This window comes from Mustela putorius, unplaced genomic scaffold (genome assembly GCF_011764305.1).
Source record: "Mustela putorius furo isolate JIRA1106 unplaced genomic scaffold, ASM1176430v1.1 tig00001149_pilon_pilon_pilon, whole genome shotgun sequence".
Taxonomy (NCBI): domain Eukaryota; kingdom Metazoa; phylum Chordata; class Mammalia; order Carnivora; family Mustelidae; genus Mustela; species Mustela putorius.
Window position 1 is genome coordinate 259,217 of NW_025421595.1, and position 27,549 is coordinate 286,765.

The following is a 27,549-nucleotide window of genomic DNA, read 5'->3' on the forward strand; positions in this document are numbered from 1 at the left end:
ACAGCTCATGACCCAAGACTGCTGTGGCAAGATTAAGCTAATAAATACCTTGAGTTTTTCTCCAAAGAACTTATAAGTCTCTCTGAAGCACATTTTTATACTTCACTATGTTCAAGTGAAGAAAGAATTAACTTTGCATGTACCACCATCAAAATGACACCACCAAATATGAGTCAAAATACCACCCCAAACTGTTTAAGAAACACAAATGCATGCACACACACACAGCATTTAGAAATCATACTAAAATCCTCATGTTTCTTGGTAGAATCAGTATCTACTGCTTTAATATATGGAAAATATCACATAAAATTCAGTGAGTAAAATTTTAATTACCAAGAGTAGAATAGAACAGTAAATAATTTTATATTATAAAATCTAGTACAATCGTTTTCAATACTAATCTACTGAGAACCTTGGGTAATCCGGTTGCTCATTTTTTCCACTGTTAGAACTTCATAAATAAAATTTTCCTTGTGTAGTCGGGAAAACAAATAACATTCTATGTGGCTGATGCAATAGGCTTCCTGAAAAGCCTCTTGAGAAACAGAGTTTGAAAGCAGGAAAACTGTCAAAATACAGAGGAGCTTTACAACTTATCTCCTGGACAATAAAAAAAAAGTGAAATGATATGCTCCAAGTATTACATTAGGATGAGTATGCTACTGGAGTAGTAGATAAAAGAAGAAAACTGGGAGCCTGGAAAATAGCTCTAGTATTACAGGTTTAAAATGAGATAACAGTGCTTAGGCCCAAGTGATAGGAACTGCTACGAGCAGTGGTGATAGGTAGATTTCCTTACCCACCCACTCCACCCTATCCACCCTGCAAGATGTCCACACTCCCATCACTGGAACTATGAATATGTCACATTATGGTTTATGCCAGAAGGTTTTTACAGATACAATTAAAGTCATAAATCTTATACTGAAAATTTGAGTGAGTCCAATCAGATCACACAAACTCTTAAAGCAAAACTTTCCCAGGTAGTATCAGAGTTGAAGCAGAGTTTTAATTTTGAGAGACTTAATTCACTGTTGCTGTAGGAACTACATGGAAAGTATGAGAAGGAACAAAGCAGTGGCAAGGAGCCAAGACAGCCCGCAGTTGACCGCTATCCATGAAATGGGGACTTCAGGCCTACATTTAAGGAAGTGAATTCAGCTAATCACCTCAATTATTTTAGAAGCAGAATCATAGCCAAAGTCCCAGAAAGGAATAATACCCTGTTCACACCTTTAATATAGCCATATGAAATCCAAAACGGATAGCCATCATAGACTTTTAACCCAAATAAACTGTGAGACAATTTTATTGATTTAGAATACTAAACTTGTTGAACTTTCGGTGTTGTAACAGAAATAAATCAGGTTTTGGTACCAGAGAATGGACTGCTCCTATACAAATGCCAAAAAATGCAAACTGACTTTAGAATGGAATATTCTCTTGAATAGACCCCTAGTAGAAATATGGATGCTAACAACTCAAACTAGTAAGAACTCAGAAGAAATGACCAAAGTAGAGAAATCCTACACAAACTCAAAGAATATCAAAGTCACCATGCACAGACTGTTAACAGAAATCCAGACTATAAAAACTCTGCTAGCAAGGGCTCAAAAAGAAGTAAGAAACATGTTAATGGAAGAAAGGAATATCTTAGTTACAGGTTTTGACAGATATACTACCTATATATTATAGGTTTTGACTGTATACGACAGTTATGTGAAAAGTGTAACTTAATGATGAACTCAGTCAAGGAGAAAGGAGATTTCAGCAGTGTTGAAGTTGTGGCCTTGTTTCTTCTTGATGCTTATAAAAAAATCAAGAAAAATAAAGTTAAATTGAAACAAAAAAGTAACAGGATTTGAAACCTGTACAAATTTTTAGCCTGTACAAATGGCAAAAAGGAAAAAAAAATTAAAATTTCAGGCAAGAAAATTCTAGAACAAAAGCATGCTATGTATGGCTCTATGACTCTTCCCTGAAGATCAGTAGGTCTGAAAATGCACTCATTTAATATCTCTTTTAAGTCATTAATAGTGTGCCTCACAGATACCTTTAATCAAACTACAGTACTTAGCCTAAGGGGCTTAAGAGCACTGTGCCTCACCCATCTCCAAGAAGAAATGCTTTATCTCTGAAAGGTATATAGATGAGAGTCTTGTCTAATGAAGTAAATTCTCACGACCCAGGAGATACACAAAATTCTTTAAAAAATTAAAAAAAGAAAATTTGGGGGATGTCTGGGTGGCTCAGTTGGTTAAGCAGCTGCCTTTGGCTCAGGTCATGATCCCAGCGTCCTGGGATCGAGTCCCACATCGGGCTCCTTGCTCCACAGGAAGCCTGCTTCTCCCTCTGACTCTGCCTTCCACTCTGTCTACCTATGCTTGCTCTCGCTCGCTCTCTCTCTGACAAATAAATAAAATCTTTACAAAAAAAAAAAAAAGAAAGAAAGAAAATTTGGGAGTGTGGACTGAAAGGGATAGAGAAAGTATCTTATTAAGAACAGCTGGACTGGGTGCCTGGGTGGCTCAGTGGGTTAAGCTGCTGCCTTCAGCTCAGGTCATGATCTCAGGGTCCTGGGATCGAGTCCCACATCGGGCTCCTTGCTCCACAGGAAGCCTGCTTCTCCCTCTGACTCTGCCTTCCACTCTGTCTACCTATGCTTGCTCTCGCTCGCTCTCTCTCTGACAAATAAAATCTTTACAAAAAAAAAAAAAAAGAAAGAAAGAAAATTTGGGAGTGTGGACTGAAAGGGATAGAGAAAGTATCTTATTAAGAACAGCTGGACTGGGTGCCTGGGTGGCTCAGTGGGTTAAGCTGCTGCCTTCAGCTCAGGTCATGATCTCAGGGTCCTGGGATCGAGTCCCGCATCGGGCTCTCTGCTCAGCAGGGAGCCTGCTTCCCTCTCTCTCTCTGCCTGCCTCTCTGCCTACTTGTGATCTCTGTCTGTCAAATAAATAAATAAAATCTTAAAAAAAAAAAAAAAGAACAGCTGGACTTCCAAATTCTAGGTGCAGAGCAAGTTAATAAAACTACAGACCCATTTATCTTCCTTTTCAACCTGTTGTAACCAGAATATTCAAAACTGCACTACCACTCACAATGGGAACAGAAACCTTCTCTGGCTTTGTAAATCCATGAGGAAGAAGAATTATGCTTCAGAACTTGTACTTACTGGACTACACCCAGAGTGTTATGGGTCCCTGATTTAGATGCTATGAGATTTCTGAGTTGCTTCATTTCTCTTCTTTTTGGCAAATATTAAAATATTTAGTATGTGAATGTTAAACAACATATACTATACAAGCAATGGGCCAAATAAATCAAATAGCAAATCAAAATACGTCTCAAAACAAAAGGAAAAGAGGGGAGCTTGGGTGGCTCAGTCATTAAGCATGTGCCTTCAGCTCAGGTCATGATCCTAGGATGCTGGGATCACGTCCCACATTGGACTCCCTACTCCATGGGAAGCCTGCTTCTCCCTCTCCCATTCCCCCGCCTGTGTTCCCTCTCTCACTGTGTCTCTCACTGTCACTAAATAAATAACATCTTAAAAACAAAAAAAAAAACAAAGGAAAAGAAAACACAACATTCTATAACCTATGGGATGCAGCTGGACTGCTTAATTTTAGATGAGAATTTTGGATATTAAGTGAAAACCTCAAAAGAGTGAATTTTACCATGGGAGGAACATAAATGTAGACAGTGGTAGGCAGAATGGTCTCCCAAAGATATCCAAACCCTAAAATCTGAAGTTTTTAAAAAAGACATTATTTATTTATTTGACAGAGAGAGAGATCACAAGTAGGCAGAGAGGCAGGCAGAGAGAGGGGGTAGCAGGCTCCCTGCTGAGCGAGAGCCCAATATGGAGCTTGATTCCAGGACCCTGAAATCATGTCCTGAGCCAAAGGTGGAGGCTTAATCCACTAAGTCACCAAAGCACCCCCTTATCTCTGGACCTTGAAATATGTTATGTGACATAGTTAAAAAGTCTTGGACATCTAATTAAAGTTATAGATATAAGAGCAGATAAAATGTAGATTACTCTGGATAAGCTTCTGGCTAGAGTCAGATGTGTTGTGAATAGGAATGCCAGAAGATTTAAACATGACAGAGACTCAACTCACTGTTGCTAGAGGAAATGACACGTAAAATAAGAAAGGGAATGTGGGCAGCCTCAAGAAACAAAAAGTGGTCCTGGCTAACAATCCATAAGAAGAAAAACACAGGGAACGAAGTCCAGCCAAAGTTTGAATGTTTATGAAAGAACTAGAGAATTTAATAGTATAACTAGGGAAAATGAGAATAACAAGACAACAGTAATTTTTTTGATACTGATGCAGTTACTGACACGAGTATGAGCTGCCTATGGGATTCTGACAGGATAACAAGATACCTAAGTATGAATCAGTGTAGGATCTAGCAATTCATCCTCTTGATAAGCAAACTCCAAATCTGGCAGATGGGAAGTGGAACAACCCAATAATTTATCTATAGATATACCTATTCCATCAAAAAAGGAGTTTGGCTCTTGTGGCTGCAATTCAAGTTCATCTTCATCCATGGCCTTTGATTCTCATTAGTCACAGCTCCTAAGCCAGGAAATAAAGTATACCAAATATTAATTATATTAGTCACATACTTAAAATGTCATCATGATCTTTACATTTCTGAAATCCTCGAGTTTCTTAATTTACCAAAAACTTATCAATGTAAAATAAAAGGGAACATACTGATTTCCAGTGATGTATAAGCAGCTCTATCATTTAATGTATGAAAGTGCAATTAAACAGGTTGAGAGTGTTTGGGGATTTTTGTTTGTTTAATTACAGCATAAGTTATATAAAGTGAACAAATCTTAATTGTTCTGCTTAATAATTTACATATATAAATATGTATACAAATAAATGTATATTTAAAATTATATTAGCATTGTTCAGACTGGGATACAGAACACTGCTCATACCCCAGATGACTCCCTCTTACCTCCTCTCTACCCGCAATCCAACAACTCTTTGAGAGTCACCTTAATATATTTTGTTTAGGGGGAATTTCAGCAAGATTTTATTGTACTTTTAAATTTAATGTAGTCTGCAATCTTTCCCTCATTACAAAATGGTAAAAATACAAAATCTGTAACAATTCTTGATATTCTTTGGAGATTTCTGTGTAGCTTACAATGACCTATCTTAACTGACCTTCTGACTGCAGAAATAATTCTCACAGTATATTTAGATTCTCCAGGCCACAGGTGAATTGGTACCAGCTACAAAAGGTAAAAAATAAATTTATCTTTGAACAAAGTAAAATGAAAGTGCCATCTAAATAATACCTGAAAATATAAACAGGACTTGTGTGTACATGCTGTTTCCCTCTTACTCCTTTTCTCTTTCCCTCCTCCCTGTTCTCCCTTTTTCTTTCCCTGTCTCAAATTATAGTAAATAAAGAAGTGTTGAGGGTCATATACTGAATCTGCCTTACGGAGGGCAGGAGAAACAACCAATTTACAAAAAAAGTTAAAATATAAATAAATACGGGGCGCCTGGATGGCTCAGTGGGTTAAGTATCTGCCTTTGGCTCAAGTCATGAGCTTCCCATCAGGGTTCCCTCCTCAGTGGGAAAACTGTTTCTCCCTCTCTCACTACCCCCAGCTTGGGTTCCCTCTCTTGCTGTGTCTCTGTCAAATAAATTAATAAGATCTTAAAAAAAAAAACCCACAAAAAAACAAAAAAACAAATATATGCCAAAGCAAGTAAGCAAAAGGAACAAAAAGACATCAGGGGCCATGATTTACTTATGTTAGGAGTATTAGCTAAGCTTCCTAACAGGTTTTCTTAACTTCACTTTCTCACTTTCGAACTCACCGTCAAAAGGGCTATTAGTTTATAATCTTTATAACTTTTGCTAATGACACACAAAATGTACATCTGTTAAAATTTCAAGTAATGCAGTGTACTGACAATAACTTCTTATTTTCTGTATTCTTCTTGCTTTGTCATTTGGGGCCTTGATCTGGAAGAGACACAGCTATTTCTAGGGCTTGTTAAATCCTATAGACAGCAAATGTTCCCCGTAAGTGCACCATCAGAATACTAATTAACCAATCAGAGCCACATACTCAAACACCAACTTTACATACCAAGTCAATATTTCTCCTACCATAAAATAAGATTGGAAATTATTTGAACTATCCAATCTTAAATTTAGCGTATCTACCATACCTTGCCTATTCCTACCTAATAAAGGTCCCATCTCCTAACTAATTATAGTCCTTCCCTTTTGCTCCTTCACCGTATGACATTCCTCACTCTTTCTCTTCTCATGGTTTTGAGTATAAGCCTCTTTTTTAAAAAAAAAAACTATTTATTTGAGAAAGAGAGCACACGCAAAAGTGGGATAATAGGCAGAGGGAGAAGTAGACTCCCCACTGAGCAGGGAGCCTAATGTGGGGTTCCAGACAGCTGCTTAACCAACTCAGCCAGGCAGATGCCCCATAAACCTCTTTCTTCAAGACAATCACTTTCAGGGTGCCTGGGTGGCTCAGTGGGTTAAGCCGCTGCCTTCAGCTCAGGTCATGATCTCAGGGTCCTGGGATCGAGTCCCACATTGGGCTCTCTGCTCTGCAGGGAGCCTGCTTCCTCCTCTCCCTCTCTCTGCCTGCCTGTCTGCCTGCTTGTGATCTCTGTCTGTCAAATAAATAAATAAAATCTTAAAAAAAAAAAAAAGGAATCACTTTCATATCTGATACTCTACTGTATCTAATTAAGACACAATGGGTAAATTTTAACACATGTAAAAATGAATTTTCTGTAAGTAATCAGAAAGACAGTTATCATATGATCTCTCTGATATGAGAAATTTGAGAGGCAAGGGCAAGGGGTTAGGGTGGGGTAGTGAGGGAAAAAATGAAACAAGATGGGATTGGCAGGGAGACAAACCACAAGATACTCTATATCTCAGGAAACAACCTGAGGGCTCCTGAGGGGGTAGGGGCGAGGGAAAGGGTGGCTGGGTTATGGACATTGGGAGGGTATGTGCTATGGTGAGTGCTCTGATTGGTGTAACACTGGTGATTCACAGACCTGAACCCCTGAAGCAAACAATACATTATTTGTTCATTTTTCAAAAAGCCTTTAAAAAAAAAGTGACTTCATTTTGGCTCATACAAAAAAAAAAAAAAAAAAAATTCTAAAGCATAATTTAAATGTTGTCAGGTCTATATTGATAAATGTTTTAACAGCTTCCTGTTCATTCCAAATAAAATTCAAGCTTCTTAGCTGACAGTTCTCTAATATCTAATCCTAACTACTCTTTGCATTATCCTCATATTTTCCCTTTAGTCAACTTTCCCTCCTCTCTACCACCACCCCAAATCTGTTTCTGTCTCTTTCGTCATTCACCCAAACATATACCTAACATAGATTTGGGTCTCCGTAAGACCTTTACTTGGTTTTGGTTTTCTTCTACTTGATTAAGTTTATATAATTTCCAAACAATGTCATCTCTCAGAACTATCCAATTCATTTCAAGAAATACTACTGTTTGGGGCACCTGGGTGGCTCAGTGGGTTAAGCCTCTGTCTTTGGCTCAGGTCATGATCCCAGGGTTCTGGGATCAAGCCCCGCATCTGGCTCTCTGCTCCACAGGGAGCCTGCTTCCTCCTTTCCCTCTGCCTGCCTCTTTGCCTACTTGTGATCTCTGTCAAATAAATAAATAAAATCTTAAAACAAAAAAGACAACATAAGGCTATATTAAAAAAGAAAAAAAAGATTACATTAGTAAATATTTTTTACTACAAAAAAATGGAAAATATTATTGGTCTAAATAAGTTGTCACTGTTTTCTCTCCCCAAACTCTCTGGCTTTTTACTTCTTTTCCCATTTTCAAAAAATACCATATGAAAGGACAAAATTTAATAATTCTATAAACAAAATTAAGTAAAACAACATGAAATTATACCAGTTAAGGATGGAATAAAAATGATTTAGTACTTTAAGTATCTTCAAGTATCCCCAGAATCAATCTCATTAGCTCAGTAAAATTCAAACTGGATTGTCATGCTGGAGTAAGATTTTTCTACTGTCCTTGCCTTCAAAAACACCAAGAGATGAGAGTGGAGTCTAAGAGTCCAGTGGAAAAGTTAGAGCGATCCGGAGGGGAAAAAAAAGAAAATGGAGACTGAATGAAATGGAACGAGTGAGAGGAATAGTTTCACTTCACTCAAATCACCCCTCCTCTTAGGCAGCACAACTCCGCAAGAAGAAAGCCCTGCCAGGCCTGTGTCTCCTCCTTAGGGAGAAAATAAAAGCCTGTGAGTGCCTGGATTCCCTAGCTGTGCTGGACACCACCAGAGGCCCATTTTTCTTATCCTATCCAGACTACTGAACTGTGCTTCATGACTAGGGAGCAAAAAGCATGATACTAAGAACAGGCGGGCTCTTGGAAGGAGGGTACAAATGGCATGCAATCTGCTAACTGCTTCAAAATTCCATCAAGGAACTTACCCACAAGATGCTGGAGACACCTTGCCTGTGGATTCTACCAACTAGCCCAAGGACACTCCCACGTCTATTTGGCTTACCTGCATATGCCCCCATCCCATGGCTACCTGTGTGTGTACTGCTCTAAGAGCAAGCTTGACTAGTAACACTGGGAGAAACCAAACAAACTTGAGGATTCAGCACCTCCTTTTCTAGGAAAAGCAAACCTGAGACCATCAGTACCCAGCCTCACTTTACAGGACTGAGAGAAGCACAAAATTAAGATTTCTGGCGGTAAAAAAAAAAAAGGGCAGTAACAATTATGGAGCAGGCATATCCACTGAAAAGAAATGAAGCAGCCTGAATTCCTAACAGGGCTAAAGAAGGTACTTCTCTACCAAGGCCACCAAGAAGTAAAGACTAGAGATGACATTCTCAAATGTGACGACAACAATGTAAGACTTCAAGGAATATGAAAAATCAAAGATACAGAACCTCATCAAGGGAACACAATAATTTTCTATTAATCAACTCCAAGGTCATGAAGATCTGCAATTTATCATAAAGTAATTAAAACAGTTATTTTAAGAAAATTCAGTAAGCTACAAGAAAACACAAAGTGGGGGTGCGTGGGTGGCTCAGTGGGTTAAAGCCTCTGCCTTCACCTCAGGTCATGATCTCAGGGTCCTGGTACCTGCTTGCGTAGGGCTCTCTGCTCAGCCAGGAATCTGCTTCCCCCTACCCCCACTCCCTGCCTCCCTCTCTGCCTATCTGTGATCTGTCAAATAAATAAATAAATCTTAAAAGAAAAAAAAAAAAAGAAAGTCAACAAAATCAGAAAAATAATACCTGCGAGTGGATACAAGTTTAAGAAGGTCATAAAAACCCATATTAGGGGACCTGGGTGGCTCAGGTTTAAGGGTTTAAGGCTCTGCCTTCAGCTCCAGTCATGATCCCAGGGTCCTGGGATCGAGACCCACGTCGGGCTCTCCACTTTGCTGGCAACCTGCTTCCTCCTCTCTCTCTGCCTGCCTCTCTGTCTAATTGTGATCTCTGTCAAATAAATATATAAAATCTTTAAAAAAAAAACCAAAACACATTAATTTCAACCCCAATCTTCTCCAAGACATAATACAACTGTCTAAAATTAAAGAGAAAGGACTGTAAAAGCAGAACAGACAAAAAAATTCACTTACATAAGGGAACCTCAAATAGGCCTTAAGCGGACTTTTCTTTTTTTTTAATCAGCAGAAATACTGCAAGTTAGAGAGGTTACAATACTACATTTATAGTGCGAAAAAAAATTACCAACCAAGAATACATAACTAGCCAAATTGTACTTTAGAAATGAAAGAAAGATAAAGGCTTGCCTTAATAAATAAAAACTTAGGGAGTTCAATGCCCTCCAGATCTCTCACAAGAAATGCTAAAAGGAATTCTTTAGGCCAAAATGAAAGTAATCAATAGGTCATTAGTAACAGGCAATTAATAGTACAAAAGCATGAATATACAATGTAGTTCAGTAAAATGCTCAAAATCTGAAAAATTATTAACTCTAATAGAAGTTAAAGGACAAAGTATTAAAAATAACTACAGCTACAGTCTGTTACTCAATACACAATATGAAAAAGGTAACAGTGACAACAAACTATGGATAGTTTCCATAAGCCATCAGTGTAAGTTTTTATCAGTTTATTGACATTACACTGATTGAGCTTTGAGGTGCCCCTTTAGCAGTTTAAAATAGATTATCAGATCTTAAACACGAAACAAAAAACTACAGTAGATACAAAAGATTAACAGAATGAAAGCTTACCAATATTGAAAAGAATCAGCTGCCAAAGGAAAGCCACAAAACAGGAAAAAAGTAACAAGGAACTACAAAATATCCAGAAAACAAAACCAGCAAGAAAGGTATACAGCCCTAGACACACACATATATACATACACTTTCCTAAGACTAAAGCCTGAAGTCTAAAACGACCAAGTACAACTAAGGAGACTGATCCAGTAAATAAAACCTCCCAACACAGAAAAGTCCAGGACCAGATGGTTTGGGTAGACAAATTCTACTGAGCATTAAGAAAGAAAAATTAACATCGGTCCTCAAACTCTTCCAAAAAGCTTAAGAGAACATTCCCAAACTCATTTTGCAAGGCCACTGTCACCCTCATGTTAAGCTAAATAAGGACAAAACAAGAAAGGGGAAACTACAGACCTTTCTTTACCCCTGATGTATATTCAAATGAGAAATTTCTCAATAAAATTCTAGCAAACTGAATTTAACAGCACATTAAAAGGATTATAAACCATAAAAATGTTATCTAATCCTTGGGATCCAAGGATGTCTCAACATAAAAAAGTCAATTAATATGATACACCACACCACATTAAAAATTGGAGGATAAAAATCATACACACGGGGCGCCTGGGTGGCTCAGTGGGTTAAGACACTGCCTTCAGCTCAGGTCATGATCTCAGGGTCCTGGGATCGAGTCCCACATCGGGCTCTCTGCTCGGCAGGGAGCCTGCTTCCTCCTCTCTCTCTGCCTGCCTCTCTTCCTGCCTCTCTGCCTACTTGTGATCTCTCTCTGTCAAATAAATAAATAAATAAATCTAAAAAAAAAAAAAAAATCATACACACCGTAAACCTGGTGATTCACAGACCTGTACCCCTGAAGATAAAAATATATGTTTATAAAAAATTAAAAAAAAAAAAAAGAATATCCTTGAAAAAAAAAATCATACACACCAAGTCCACAACTAGTATCTTCAGTGGTGCAATACTAAAAAGATTCTTCTCAGTGATTAGGCATAAAAATGCCAACAATTAACCCTCCATTCAACATAGTACTAGAATTCCTAGCTAAATCAATTAGGTTAAGATGAAAAAAATAAAAAGCATCAGAATTGTAATAAAAGGGGCATTTGGATGGCTGAGCAGTGAAGCATCTGCCTTTGGCTCAGGTCATGATCCCAGGTTCCTGGGATGAAGCCTGACATCTGGCTCCCTGCTCAGCAAGGTGTCTCTTTTCCCTCTGTCCCTCCCCCATGCTCATGTACTCTCTCAAATAATTTTAAAAAAGGAGAGAAAATTGGAATTAGAGAAAAGTAAAGCTATTTATATTGCAGAAGATACAATTTTTTGTGTATTATAAAAAGTAAAAACAAAAACCCTGTTAGATCTAATCAGCACGGTGAAACAGGATACAAAATCAAAGTACAAAAATCATTTAGGTTTCTATTCATTAATAATGTACTATCTGAAGGGGCGCCTGGGTGGCTGAGTGGGTTAAGCCTCTGCCTTCGGCTCCGGTCATGAACTCAGGATCCTGGGATCGAGCCCCACATCAGGCTCTCTGCTCAGCAAGAAACCTGCTTCCCCCTTCTTTCTCTGCCTGCCTCTCTGCCTGCTTGTGGTCCCTCTCTGTCAAATAAATAAGTAAAATCTTTAAAAAAAAAAAACAAAACAATGTACTATCTGAAAAATGAATAGCAAAAACAATACTATTTATAACAGAATAAAAAAAAAGAGGGAAAAAGTAGTAGTACAAAGTACAAGTTGATAAAATAAATTGAAGACAAAATAAATCAAAGATATGGGGTGCCTAGGTGGCTCAGCTGGTTAAGCATTTGACCTCAGCTCACGTCATGATCTCAGGGTCTGGGATCAGGGATCAAGCCCCAAGTCCAGGCCTGAGTCAGGCTGCACGCTGGGCACAAAATGTGCTTCTCCCTCTCCCAGTGGCCCTCCCCATGGCTCATATTCTCTCTCAAATGATTAAATAAAATCTTTATTAAAAAAAAGCACAAAGAATTAGCATTTTTATAAGTAAAAAAAGAAGCAAAGATACGTGTTAATGTACAGGAAGAATTATATTACAAAATGTCTATATGGCCCAAAGCCACCTTTGGGTTCAATGAAATTCTATTAATTTCCAATGGTAACTGTCACAGTAACAGAAAAAACAATTCTGAAATTTCTTTCGAATCACTCAAGAATCAAGAGCCCAGAAAGCAACTCGCGCAGTCAAGTAACAATGTAGAAGGGAGGCAACAATACTCCATAGGGTAAGGACCGTCTCTTCAAATACTGTAGAAAAAACTAGATGATCACATGTGAGGAGTGAAACAGGACTCCTATCTTATACCATTCCCAAAAATTAACTTGAAATGGACTGAAGACTTAAATAGAAGCCCTGAAATCGAAGTACCTGGGTGGCTCAGTGGGTTAAGCCTTCAGCTCAGGTCATGATCCCAGGGTCCTGGGATCGAGCCCCCCATCAGGCTCTCTGCTCAGCAGGGAGCCTGCTTCTCCCCACCCCTCTCTGCCTGCCTCTCTGCCTACTTGTGATCTCTGTCAAATAAATAAATAAATAAATAAATAAATAAATGAAGCCCTGAAATCCTAAAACTTCTAGAGCAAAAAAGGACACTGACATTGGTCTTTGACACTGGACTTAAAAATGGTATTACCAAAAGAAAAAAAAAAGGGGCACAAACAAAAAAAGCCAAAATAAACAAATGGGATATATGAAACTAAAAAGCTTCTCCACCAGTCTTTTTTTTTTTTTTAAGATTTATTTATTTATTTGACAGACAGAGATCACAAGTAGGCAGAGAGGCAGGCAGAGAGAGAGAGGGAAGCAGGCTCCCCGCCGAGCAGAGAGCCTGATGCGGGGCTCGATCCCAGGTCCCTGAGATCATGACCTGAGCCGAAGGCATAGGCTTAACCCACTGAGCCACCCAGGCGCCCTATGCACCAGTCCTTTAACATGAAACATGAACATAAATGGCAACCTATGGAACTGAAGAAAATGCTTGCAAATAAAAATCTGGTAAGGAGCTAATATCCAAATACACACACACACACACTCTCACACACATACACACAATAACTCATACTAGTCAAAAGTAAAAAAATACCCATGTAAAACAATCTAACTGGAAAACAGACAAAGAAACTGACATTTTGTTAAAGACATATAAGTGGTACATGTACATGTACAACATCACTAGAGAGGCAAATGGAAATAAAAACCACAATAAGATAATCCTGTCATATCTGTTACAATGGCTATTATCAAGAAAAAAAAAAGAGATGACAGGAATACGGAGGAAAGGAAACACTTCCTTGTATACTGTGGTAAGAATGTAAACTGGTATAACCACTATGGTAAATAGTATGGGGCCCCCTCAAAAATTAAAATTACCATATGATCCAACAATCCCAGTGTGGCTTTATATATCCAGAAGAAATGAGATCATTATACCAAAGAGATATCTGCTGTCCTTTTTACATTAAAGTGTTAGATACAACAGCCCAGATATTTAAGTGTCCATCAATTGATGAACAGGCAAAATGTGCTTTATATATATTCAACAGTATGTCATTCAGTTATGAAAAGGGAAGAAATCCTGCCAATTGTGACATATATGGAATCTGAGGAAGGCTGCTGAGAGTAAATACTAATGTTTTCTCATCACAAATTTAAAAATCACATATTCAAGTGATGAACATAGAAATGTTAACTAAGCTTACTAAAGTAATAATTTCACAACATAAACACATTATCAAGTTATCTCACCATAACCTTAAACTGACTTAATTTTATGTCAATCATATCTCAATAAACCCAGAAGGCAGAGGGAGGGTTAAACCTGAAGAATAACATTTTTCTCAACTCATCCTCCTTGGCATTTCTACTGAAGTTTGAGAGCTAATTTCGTCAATTTTGAATTCTCTCCTTCCTCAGTTTTTTTTTTTTAAGTGACAATAGTTTTCTTCCCACCTTCACATCTCTTTGCTACTCTGTCTCCTCCCATCGCTTATAGCAGCTTAGGTTGTGCAATCAGCTCTGTTTTCTTCTGCTTGGTCTTTAATCCCACAGTTTCCACTATTAGTGGCAGAGATGATTGCTCAAACCTACATACTCAAGTAGGGCCTAATACCAGACTGTCAGCTGAACATTTTCATTTGGATAAAACCCAGCTTCCTCTTGACCACAGCAAGACGGCTTCTTCTTTCTTTCCTATCATTTGAGATGTCTGACCTTGTCCATTCCTTTTCCCACAACTTCTCGATTCTATGTCCCTTTCTTGTATTTGTATGATTGCTATTTAATCACAGATCCTTATTTCCTGATCCCTGGCGATGAAAACAGCCTCTCAAATGGCTTTGCTTGTTTCTGTCATTCCCACCAAAAAACAAAACAAAACAAAACAACTAGAAATCTTATTACAAGAAAGGGTAAAGGGTGAAGGACAAACAGTGAAACATTCCTGTGATCTGGAGGAAGACTAACCCTCCCAAAGCACTATTTCCATCATAACATACCCTGCTCAGAAAACTCAATCAGTTCTCCAAAACTCAGAATGTTCTACAATATTAACACAAACTAAGAGACAAAGATGCTGTCATTCAATTTTGCAGCATAACTTGACAGGATTTCATTCTTTAAATTAGCTTTTTGTGCTTCCTTACCACTTCTACTTTGACATTCGACATCCTGGATTCTCTGGGAGGTGAGGTCTGATAAGGTGCTTTGCCTAGTCAACTATGATCAACAGAGTAAATTAATGCACAAATATTTACATAAAGAGGATACTAATGCCAGTGACTTAAGGGTTCAGTAACAGTGACTGGTTCATATAACCAGCCATATATGCCACACAAAACTGAATTAAAACCATAAAAAGGAAGAAATTAGAGTTCACACAGTGAAAACTACCATTAACTAATGGGTTGCGCTAGAGTTTTATTCTATAAAGGCAACTACTAATTCAACCCTTCCAACTATAAAAGTCAACAAAAATTTTATATCATATGCCTTTACTAATATACAGTTTACACTGAGAAGGACTGCCTACTTGAACTGTTTTTACTAACTTGACCACTTCATTGTTCAACAATGCACTTGACTGGTAATTTCCCCCGTACCCTCAAACTCTCCCCTCCGCTTGTGCTCTCACTCTTTCTTATGCTCTCTCTCAGGCTCTCTCTCTCAAATAAATCTTTAAAAAAAAATGAAAAGCAGAAAAAAAATTTTTTTATACTTCAAAAATTATACCTTACTTTAGTAACCTTTCTTGAGTTAGAACTGCCACTTCCCTCCAACAATCAAGAATAAAAACATGTTTTTAAAGGAACATACTAGTGGTACACATATGTTCTACAGTGGTATACTCCAAAGAGGTCCGACAATTGGAGAAGTAAATGTATAAGAATTTGGTCTGATGATTTAAGTGAAATTACCAAGGTCTTTATAGAAATAAAACGTAGATAGGAGCTGAATTTGAAGACAAGCAGAACAAATCAGAAAACCAAGAGTCTAAAACTTAGATGACCAAACCCAAATATTTAGTATGATTATCAAACACCTGAAAATATTTTACCTTAAACCTAATATTTACTGCACATTCAATGTAGGACTGCCTTCCTCCAGTTGCAAAGATCATGATCTTGAAAATTCTGACACAGACTATAAATATTAAGATCAAGAGCTTCCTGAGAAGAATTCACAGTTGAAAATTACAAACTGAAAGAAAATTAAGAGAGAAAATCCAGGAAATACACAAAAACAAACAAAACACACCTTGCAAAGTCAAGAGTTTAGCAAGATTTCTTCTATGTCATGGATAAAGAAGATGTGGTATGTTTATATATACAATGCAGTATTCACACAGTCATCAAAAAGTTGATGTAAAAGTAAACTTAACCATTTACAAAGAGGTGGATGGAAATAGAGGGTATTATGCTGAGTGACACAAGTCAATCAGAGAAAGACAATTACATGATTTCACGCATATGGAATTTAAGAAACAGAAGAGACAATCATAGCAGGAGAGAAAAATAAAAGAAGATGAAATCAGAAAAGAGGGAAAAGCCCTAACAGACTATTAGCAATAGGAAGCAAACTAAGGGTAGCTGGGATGGGGTAACTGGGTCATGGGCATTAAGGACTGCATGTGACGTGATGAGTACTATGTATTATATGCAACTGGTCAAGTATTGAGAACTAATCTGAAACTAATGACATACTGTATGTTAACCAACTAAGTACAAATATGTAAATAAAAAAAATTTCTTCTATGTTAATTATGTTAATGGCTAAACTTACTTATAATTTAGAGCTCATGATTCCTAGATATTTTTATGTTCTTTCTTCTGGGCAAGTTTCAATGTGAATTTCTTAACACATTGCTTTTTATAAACCATATGCTTTGGTAATATATACACAAGAGTCATTTTTATGATGGTCTCCCAAATGAATGCCTTTTAATATAACTTTAATCCTTGCTCAGAACACAAGATTAGTAAAGTCACCTAATTTGCTGGAATTTACAGAGAAGTAAAATTGCTCATGACAGAATTTTTCACAGGAGAAAGTATAAATGGTAAAAAGCTGAGTCAACTAACAGCAAGCATTTTTTTTTTTTTTTAATGACAGTAATTCTCCTTAGCAAAGCTTAGGAAGCAGCTAAATATATTGTTCTTGTTAAATCCAAACTTCATTTTTTTCTGTCATGGAGTACAAAGAGACACAAGAAACTAACAGATAGGGGCACCTGGGTAGCTCAGTGGGTTAAAGCCTCTGCCTTCGGGCTCGGGTCATGATCCCGGAGTCATGGGATGGAGCCCTGCTTCAGGCTCTCTGCTCAGCGGGGAGCCTGCTTCCCCCTCTCTCTGCCTGCCTCTCTGCCTACTTGTGATCTCTGTCTGTTAAATTAAAAAAAAAAAAAGAAAGAAAGAAACTAACAGATAGTAAACTAAAGGGGGAATTAAACTGGAAAGCACAAACAGGAATTTTAAAGTAAAAAAGAAAAATAATCAAAAACTTTTTAAATTGCTTATAAGATATTATTTATTACATGCTAATATGAGAAAATGAATTTAAAATCTATTGGGAGGGGCGCCTGGGTGGCTCAGTGCGTTGAAGCCTCTGCCTTCGGCTCAGGTCATGATCCCAGAGTCCTGGGATGGAGCCCCACGTGCGGCTCTCTGCTTGGTTATAATTTATTCATTATTCCACAATGAATAAATAAAATCTTAAAAAAAAATAAAAATAAAAATAAAATAAAATCTATTGGGAAATGCAAGTTACTAGTATTAACCTAAGGAAAGACAGAAAATTAAGCACTCATTCAAAAAAAAGGAAAAGTTAAGTTGCTACTGTTAGCATTTCAAACACCTTGAAACCACATAGTTTCAATTAAAAAATTAAGGAATTTTTTTGTATAAGTTCCAAAAACTTGTAATTATAAAACTATAGGATGTATTCTACAGCATGAAAAAAAGTCTTCCACAATACCCTTTGCAAAACTAGTAAATCACCAAAATCAAAACCTAACAAAATAATCGAAACCAATCTCAAAAATCTCAAACTCCATTACTAATGACGCAGGTCCAGTATTTGCAAATGTGATTCATCACATGAAAGAGTAACACACATATATAAACTCCTTAACAAAGTATGGTTATTTAAGAAATGGAGCCAAAGAGACTATATTAACAACTGAAAAAGAAAAGCTCTGATATTCTGAATACTGAAAAGTTAAAATTCAACTATTTTTTCAATTAAAAAAAGCCAAAATATGCATTCCAATGGACTAAAAGAGAATAGTAAAAATGTGAGTATGTATCTGTGCAAATATGCAGAATTTCAAAACCAATCTACCACAGAAGTGTTTCTACAATACAAATCAACCCATATCAATGAAGAATAATGTTAGTATTCAGAAGTAGAACATCATGTTAAACTTAAGGAGAAAATACTACGTTCTCACAATGCAGTCAGAAATAAAACATAGAAGCCCTTAACACTACTAGAAGACTGGAAACTGCTAACCAATGGAATAGGTAAGATAAACAAATGCATAATTATAATCAAACTTCTAATTTAGGTATGATGTAGCCAGGAATTCCAGAAGAATCAACAGAAGAACTATCACAGGTTCATAAAAGCCATGTGTGTAAGTGGGTACAAAAGTTAATTATATTACAGCCACATCCACAAATTATGTATTATTATGGCAATTCATTTAAAGTTCACAAATTAGCAATGGTGATAAAAGTCAGAACAGTGGTTCCTTCTTGGAAAAAAGCGAAGTAACTGACTGGGAAGAGGACTTTTGAGAGGCTTCTGTGTTACTGGTAACACCTGTTTAGAAATCAGGCTAATAGGATAGGGGCTCCTGGTTGGCTCAGTTGGTAAAGCATGCAAGTCTTGATCACAGGGTTATGAGTTCAGTCCCAAGTTGGATGCAGAGATAACTTAAAAAAAAAAAAAAAAAAAAAATTTCAGGTTAATGGTTAGTCACATGAGTGTATGTGTGTGTTACTGAATGTAAATACCAAAGAAATCCCTTAAAATGGTGTTACTACCTTAACATGCCAACCAAATGAAGTCCTCAGGTTAAGTAAGTCTGCAATTTATGTAACTAACTCTTTACCTTACCAACATTAACATTAATGTCTCTTGGAAGGGTTACTTCTCTCTAGTAAACAGAAATCATTAAGAGACATTAACATCCCATTAGATTTCTGAAAAATAAAATAACTTCTATAACTTGCTCTGTAGGTAGAGGTAGTTTGTTATGGATAAGGTATTATTTACCTAAGTTCAATGAAAGACAGAAATATTGCTTACATTTTTCTCCATATTTTATTACACAATGCTGTAATAAACTCAGCACATTCAGTGTTTTCTTATTGTTGCTTACATGTTGGCAGATATTTCCACAAGAAAATATGAGTAATGTAATGTGAATCAGAAAATTCTGTACATGTAAAAACTTCCTATTGTTAATAGTTGCTCTCTACAAAAGGCTGTTAATTTATATGCTTTATACACTTTTACCCATAAAAGTTCCTATTTCCTTAACACCTAATAAGCACTGGACATTACTACTACTTTAAAATTTTCCAACTTACTGAAAAAACAAGAGTATTTCTATCCCTCTTGTTTCTATTAATAGTTTGCTTAGTTGTTTTATATATCTATTGAGTTTTAGCTCACTTTTTATTTTTTTAAGATTTTATTTATTTGACAAAGAGAAATCACAAGCAGGAAAAGAGGCTGGTAGAGGGGGCTGGGGAAGCAGACTCCCTGCTAAGCAGAGAGCCTGGTGCAGGGCTCAATCCCAGGAACCTAAATCATGACCCAAACTGAAGGCAAAGGCTTAACCTACTGAACCACCTAGGCACCCCCCTTCCTAGTATCTTCTGAAACCTATTTTAAGTTATTTGAACTTTCATGATCTGAGTGTCAGCAGTTTTAATGGCTACAAAAGAAAGCAGAAGTCTTAAAATGCTGTATTTAGCGCGTCAGTGGTTTCTAAAGTGATATGTGTGCATGCCATGGGGATGTAGAAAGACAAAAAGCAGACCTGTTATTTACATATTTTTTGTTTTGTTTTGTTTTTTTAAAGATTTATTCTTAAGTAATCTCTACAGCCAACATAGGGCTCAAACTCATAACCCTGATGTCAAGAGTCTCCTGTTCCACCAAATGAACCAGCCATGTACCCCAAAACTGTTTATATATAATTTTTAAATCTCATCTGTTAAAATGTCTCTATTGCACATATTTTAAAAAATTAATGGCTTAGCAATACAGGTGAACAAGAAAAGGTGCTTAAAGTTCACTCAAGCTAATCATCACTAACATTTCTCCCTGATAAACTATACACTGTTCCATTCAAAAAATGTCTTTGTTAAATCAGTCTTACTGATTAATTCCTTAAACATAGTAACAATATAAAATAAATACCAGGCAATTATATTTTAAGGCAAAAATGTAAATGCACAAATGATGGAAAAAGTTGATAAAAGTGAGAAAGAATTTTTGGTTGTGGCCAATGACTTGCTAAGAAAAATCTTCAACAAATAACAATAAAAGAAAAAATCCATAAGAATGAGATTTTTTCAAGAGAATTATGTGATACTAAGCCTAGCAAAAGGTCTTAGAAACTTGATAATTCTGTGAATATAGTCTCCTTACAATCATGCTGTGGAATTACAGTATTAAGTGAAAATACCGTACTATATGATATTATACAATTATGTGAGAAAATCTTGCCAAAATACAACCATCACTTAATCCATTTTCTTCAGATTTATTTCAACTCTTAGAATTATAGCTAAACCTGGATTTTATTGACTTATTTATTTATTTTTATTATTATTATTTTTTAAAAGATTTTATTTATTTCTTCGACAGAGATCACAAGTAGGCAGAGCAGCAGGCAGATAGAGGGGGAAGCAGGCTCCTTGCTGAGCAGAGAGACCGATGTGGGGCTTGATCCCAGGACCCTGGGATCATGACCTGAGCCACAGGTGGAGGCTTTAACCACCCAGGTGCTCCTAAACCTGGATTTTAAAAAATGAAAGTGTAATAAAAATTTTATACCGGGAGCCTCAGTGGCTTAGTTGGTTGAGCTACTGCCTTCAGATCGGGTCATGATCCTGGAGTTCCGGGATTGGGTCCCACATTGGGTTCCCTGCTTGGTGAGGAGTCTGCCTCTTCCTCTGACCCACTCCCCTTTCATGCTCTCCCTCTCTTTCATTCTCTTTCAGATAAATAAGTAAATTCTTCAAAAAAAATAAATAAAACTTTTATATCATTCACAGAATAGATACCAAGCTATTTTGTCACTATATATTGCAAAATCTTCATCCCAGTTTTTCATACTCCAGCCTTTTCCCATACAATATAACTCCAGAAACCATTCAATAATATAACTTTTATAATGTTACATTTAGCTTCTATTTATCTATAAATAGGATAAAATTATCCTATCATATTTATCTAATTTTAATACTCTTCATCTTAAGTCTTAGTCAATTTCTTAATCATTCCTCATCTGATTTTTTCACCAATTTTTAAAATAATTTTTTAAAAAGATTTTATTTATTTTGTGAGAGAGAGAGAGCACATGGTATAAGCAGAGGGCAAGAAAAAATCTCAGACTCCATGCTTCCTGTGGAGCCTGATGTGAGGCTTGATCTCACAAGTGTGAAGATCATGACCTAAGATGAAATCAAAGAATCAGATGTGTAACCAACTGAGTCAGCCAGGTGCCCCACAACACCCTATCTTTAAATGGAAGGTTAAAGACCTTCCACTGCCTGAAATGAAATTAAGCATTTTTAATATTTAAGCATAATAACTAAATGAACAGAAATAGAAATGATTAATTCATAAGCCAGTGTTTAAAAAGAGGGTGATAGGGGCGCCTGGGTGGCTCAGTGGGTTAAGCCGCTGCCTTCGGCTCAGGTCATGATCTCAGGGTCCTGGAATCGAGTCCCGCATCGGGCTCTCTGCTCCGCAGGGAGCCTGCTTCCTCCTCTCTCTCTCTGCCTACTTGTGATCTCTCTCTGTCAAATAAATAAAATAAAATCTTTAAAAAAAAAAAAAGAAGGTGATAATTCAGTCAAACAAATCAGTAAAAGAGATGGAAACAAAAGTGAAATGTAAGGCAAGTAGAAAATACAAAATATAACAGTGTCAAGAGATTTAAAATCTAAACAGAGAAGAGATTAAACACATCTGTTAAATGATAATCTCCCCTTGGATTATATAAAAAGGCTCCTTCCACACTATTTGTAATAGAATTAAACAGAAACTTTCTGTGCTATTTATTTTAGAAGTGTCTATGTTCTTTTTATAAGAAGTAATTTGAAACATAACAGGAAAAAAGAGGAAAGGAGAAGGCGCAAATTAGTAACAACAAAGTCAAGTAGTTACATTATTAGACAAAACAGATTTATGACTAGGAGCATCAACCAGTACTGAAATATATTCACTTCTTAATGTTGTAAGAGAAACATTATCACTAAGAGGTAAAAGTCCTGGTATGCATGTAGCTGGCTCAGTCAGTAGAGCATGATTGATTCCAATCAAATAAGGGGATTAGTGGCAACACTTTTTTAAATAAAAAAAAAACCCTAATTAACAGTATTAAAAATTTTTTGAATCATTAAGACAAACTTAGAAATTCTTATTATTGTAAACACACATTTTCCCCCAAAAGCTTAAATTCTGAGTAAGTAACAAAAACAGATTCAATAAGAAAAGCCAGACTTATCACCAAGAAACTACTACAAAATGAACTGTCAACACTCTACTCAACAAGGACATGAGGTCCATTTTCACAAGTGAATTCTAGGTTCCAATAAAGAGTTAATCTGTTACAAAATAATTTGTTTTAAAATAAATAACCCAATTAATTTATGAGTTTAAAATAACTTGTCAAAATAAATAAATAAAAAGAACTGATTGAGGGTTGCCTGGGTGGCTCAGTGGGTTAAACCTCTGCCTTCAGCTCAGGTCATGATCTCAGGATCCTGGGCTTTCTCATTGGTGGGGAGCCTGCTTTCCCCTGTCTCTCTTCCTGCCTCTCTGCCTACTTGTGAACTCTCTCTGTCAAATAAATAAATAAATAAAATCTTAAAACAAAACAAAACAAAACACTGAGAAAGGAATGTTTTAGGACAATAAGAAGGTGATTAAATGCTAAATATGTAGGGTATTCAGGGAGTATTTTAATTGAGAAAAGAGGGGCTCCCAGGTGACTCATTGGGTTAACCTTCTGCCTTTGGCTCAGGTCACGATCTTAGGGTCCTGAGATCGAGCCCCTCATTGGGCTCTCTGCTGGGGGGGTGCGGGGAGGGGAAGCCTGCTTCCCCCTCTCTCTCTGCCTGCCTTTCTATATACTTGTGATCTCTGTCAAATAAATATTATAATAATAATGAGTTTTTTATTATAAAATCACAGTTTATAAAACAGGGAATACAAACTGGCAACAGACCGATTGAACCAAAATATAAAAGAAAAAATGTACTTGTACCTACAGGAATTAGACATACCTCATGAACTGCATTATAAATCAGTGAGGAAAAAAATAAATTAGTCAATGAAATTACATGAAAAAGATAAAAATTAGATCTGTACCTCAAAAACAGAAAAAAACAAAATTCCAGGTACTTCTCTCTCTCTCCCTCTGCCTGCCTCTCTGCCTACTTGTGATCTCTGTGAAATAAATACATAAAATCTTAAAAAAAAAAATTCTGGGTAGATTAATAACAAATATAAACAAGCAAATTCTAAAACCTGAATTTAAAAAAGTACAGGGGTGTGTACCTGGCTCAATTAGTAGAGCATGTGACTCCTGATTTGGGAGTTTTAAGGTCCAGCCCCACACTGAATGTAGAATTACTAAAAAAATAATACCAAGAAGCAGAGAGAAAAAGGAGGAAGGAAGGAAGGAAAGAAAGAAAGAAAGGAGGGAGGGAAGGAAGGAAGGAGGGAAATGCAGAGGAGGAGAGGGGAAAGGGATGGGGAAGGGAAGCAAAAAGAAAGAAAAATACAGAATGACTTTATGGTAGAGGGTCTTTCTTAAAGATACTAAAAACACAAGCCATGTATGAAAAGATTTAAAAATTACCTCACCTTAAGAACTTAAGTCCCATTCAATAAAATATAGTATACATAAATCCAAGACAAGTCGAAAACTGGAAAAATGCATGTATAGGCTAAGCAATCAGCAAACCATTCTTTTTTTTTTTTTTAATATTTTATTTATTTATTTGAGAGAGAGACAGTGAGAGAGAGCATGAGCAAGGAGAAGGTCAGAGAGAGAAGCAGACTCCCCATGGATCTGGGAGCCTGATGTGGGACTCGATCCCGGGACTCTAGGATCATGACCTGAGCCAAAAGCAGTCACTTAATCAACTGAGCCACCCAGGCGCCCCAATCAGCAAACCATTCTTAAGCAGAACATAAAGCCAATACCTGTACATCATTAAAAACAGAACCCAACAACAAAAAAATATGGGTCTAAATAGGAACAAGAAAATTACCGAGAAAGACTAATCAGCAATTAATTTATAGGGGGCAGGAAGATGTTTAATCTCTACCAGAACCTAATCAATGCAAAATTAAAACAGCAAAGGGAAAACATTTAATTCCCCAAAGACAGAAAGAAATTGAATCGGTGGGGTGCCTGGATGAACTCAGTCAGTTAAGTGTCTGGTTTGGCTCGGGTCCTGGTCCTAGAGTCCTGGGATTGAGCCCCTAGCCCCATTTCGGTTTCCCTGTTCAGCAGGGAGCCTGCTTCTCCCTCTCCCCCTTGCTCGTGCGCACTCTCTCTCTCTCTCTCAAATAAATAAATAAAATCTTAAAAAAAAGAAAAAGAGAAGAAATTAAACTTTTAAATCTTCAGCAATGATGTACAGAAACAGAGGCTCACAGACATCTTAATGTAAACTAAGTTATAACTGCAGTAGAAAGAACTTGGGAATTCTAATAAAATTGTCAATACATTTCAATATACCAATTCCATTTTATAAACCCAAGAGAGAAAAATTACATGCAAAGATGTTCACAGCCCCAGTGTTCTGAATTTCAAACAACTGAAGACATTAAGTGTACCTAGGAATAAATAAACCAGAGAATATTTATTTCCTAAAATACAAGGAATATGAATAATTTGTTTAATTATTACTCAACCTTTCACCTCAGGGCTCCCTGATGAAATAAAATTCAAGAACTTCAAAGAGACTTTGTTTGCATAAATTATGCTGTCAATATTTAAAAAATTATCTGTAGACAAGAATTGTGCACTGTCCTGGAGAGGGTCTAACTTTTTCTGATCCTGACCTATAGAAAGAAATATATTTTACATTGTGGCTCAGAATATATGTAAGTATAAATACAAAGGTACAGATAACATGCATGGCTGTATAATACATCTGTATAAATATCACTGAATACATGTTTAAAATTAAAGATTAACACATATTACAACTGAATAATTTCACGAACATTGCTTATTAACTTCAACTAGGAAGTCATTATCAACATAATGCAAAGTATTTGCTTCAAGTATTTGCCAAATTAAAAATTAAATCTCTTATATAGAGGGGAAGATGGGGATAGAACAGAAGGACTCTAGCCTCATCTAGTCCTGTAAACAACCAGATAACCATCAAATCTTCCTAAATACCCAGAAACTGATTTGAAGACTCCACAACTAAAGGCAAAGAAGAGGCCACACTGAGAGAGGTAATTCTTCAGATGCGGTATAGAGAAGAAGGGTATCGGGGCATCAGTAATTGACTTGAAAAACAAGAGAGACTGAATTTCTTGAGTTCTTGCAAACAACTTAAAGCCTGGGGCATACAGTAGGGGAGTTAGTTGCTCATCTCAGGCATGTCTCAAAGAGGCAGCTTTCACAGGGAAACCCTCCCCTAGAACAAAGGCTCTAGCAAACACCATTTCCCTTCCCTGCCCCTCAGAATACCCAAAGGGCCACCTGTGGTAAACGGCACAGCACAGATACTCCCTACCCTAACAAGCGTACACCAAACCCTGCCCTAAGCATGCCACAGTCCAGAAGAACCACCTTTCCCAGTCTCCCTTGCCTCAGTACCAGTGTGGCGGCTCTTCCCCAGAAGACAAGTCCAAACCACAGCATCTCCCCACCTGGAGTTTTGTAAGGCTTCGGCTCTGGCAGCAGTGGTAACAGGACTCATTTCATAGGCAGACCAGAGCACACCTAGTTAAAACTCACCACCACATTCATGCCAGGGACCAAACACTACCCACTGCAGGCAAGGACAGCCCCTGCAGGCAACTGGTCTGAAGGACAGAGCAGCTAAGACAAAACAGCAGAATGTACACAGCATTAGGCAGAGACACTACCTGAAGTGACAGGCCCTGGGAAATAGGGAACACTACCTGGGAAATAGAGACACTATAGTGCCTCTTCTTCATAAAACCCTTACCTTCAAGAACAAGAGACATGGATGACTTTTACAATAAGGAAACAGTTACGGAGACTTAGACAAAACAAGTCAGAGGAATCTGTCCCAAATAAAAGATGAGGTCAAAGCTGCTACTAGAGATCTAAGTGAAACAGATATAAGTAACATGCCTGATAGAAAATATAAACCCAATGATGAAAAGGATACTCACTGGACTTGAGAAAAGTGGAGGGCATCAGTGAGACCATTAACACAGAAATAAGGAGTAACACAGCAAAAATAAAAGATTCAAAAAAACAAAATGAGAATCACATCTAATGGAATAAGAAGACAGTAATGGAAAGTAGTCATACTGAACAAAAGAGAAAAAAAGAATTATGCAAAGTGAGAGGAGACCTAGGGAACTCAATAACTCCATCAAATACACTGATATTTGTCTTACAAACCTTTCCTAAAAGAGGAAACAAAAAATGGGGCAGAGAATTTTTTTTTTTAAAGATTTTATTTATTCATTTGACCGAGAGAGACAGCAAGAAAAGGAACACAAGCAGGGAGAGTGGCAAAGAGAGAAGCAAGCTTATCACTGAGCAGGGAGCTAGATGAGGGGCTCTATCCCAAGACCCTGGGATCATGACCTGAGCTGAAGGCAGAGGGCTGATGCTTAATGAATGAGCCACCCAGGCACCCCAAGGATCAAAGAATTTACATTAAGAAAGAATAGCTAAAAATTTCCCTGCTCAAGAAGGAAACATATACAGATCCAAGAGGCACTCAGATCCCGAAACAAAATCAGGAAAAGCAGATCCACACCAAGACATATGTGACTGGGGCACCTGGGTGCCTAAATGAGTTAAGCCGCTGCCTTCAGCTCAGGTCATGGTCTCAGGGTCCTGGGATTAAGTCCCACTTCCGGCTCTCTGCTCAGCAGGGAGCCTGCTTCCTCCTCTCTCTCTCTGCCTGCCTCTCTGCCTACTTGTGATCTCTCTCTGTCAAATAAATAAAATCTTAAAAAAAGAAAGGACATATATGATCAAAATGACAAAATATGGTAATAAAAAATATTAAAGCAGCAAAAGAAGACAGTTAAATACAAAGGAAACCCTGTGAGTACCAGCAGATTTTTTTTTTAAAGATTTTTTATTTATTTATTTGACAGAGAGAAATCACAAGTAGATGGAGAGGCAAGCAGAGAGAGAGAGGGAAGCAGGCTCCCTGCCCGATGTGGGGCTCGATCCCAGGACCCTGGGATCACGACCCAAGCCGAAGGCAGCGGCTTAATCCACTGAGCCACCCAGGCGC

At 37.2% G+C, this 27,549-nt stretch overlaps 1 protein-coding gene across 7 annotated transcripts in view; it reads right to left on the minus strand.

Annotated features, from left to right (window-relative positions):
• The window catches only part of LOC123394021 (zinc finger X-chromosomal protein-like), a 61,246-nt gene that overhangs the window by 20,308 nt on the left and 13,389 nt on the right, over window positions 1-27,549 (minus strand). For 3 of the 7 annotated variants that reach the window (XM_045087450.1, XM_045087456.1, XM_045087451.1), the window contains 2 exons: window positions 5,202-5,269; window positions 4,507-4,595 (listed from right to left, as the gene is read on the minus strand). In XM_045087450.1, coding sequence (XP_044943385.1) covers window positions 4,507-4,567 — 61 coding nt within the window. In that variant the 5' untranslated portion in view covers window positions 4,568-4,595; window positions 5,202-5,269. Of the gene's footprint in view, window positions 1-4,506; window positions 4,596-5,201; window positions 5,543-27,549 lie in introns of those variants that run through there. The other 4 variants (XM_045087454.1, XM_045087453.1, XM_045087452.1 and 1 more) reach the window with 3 other exon arrangements.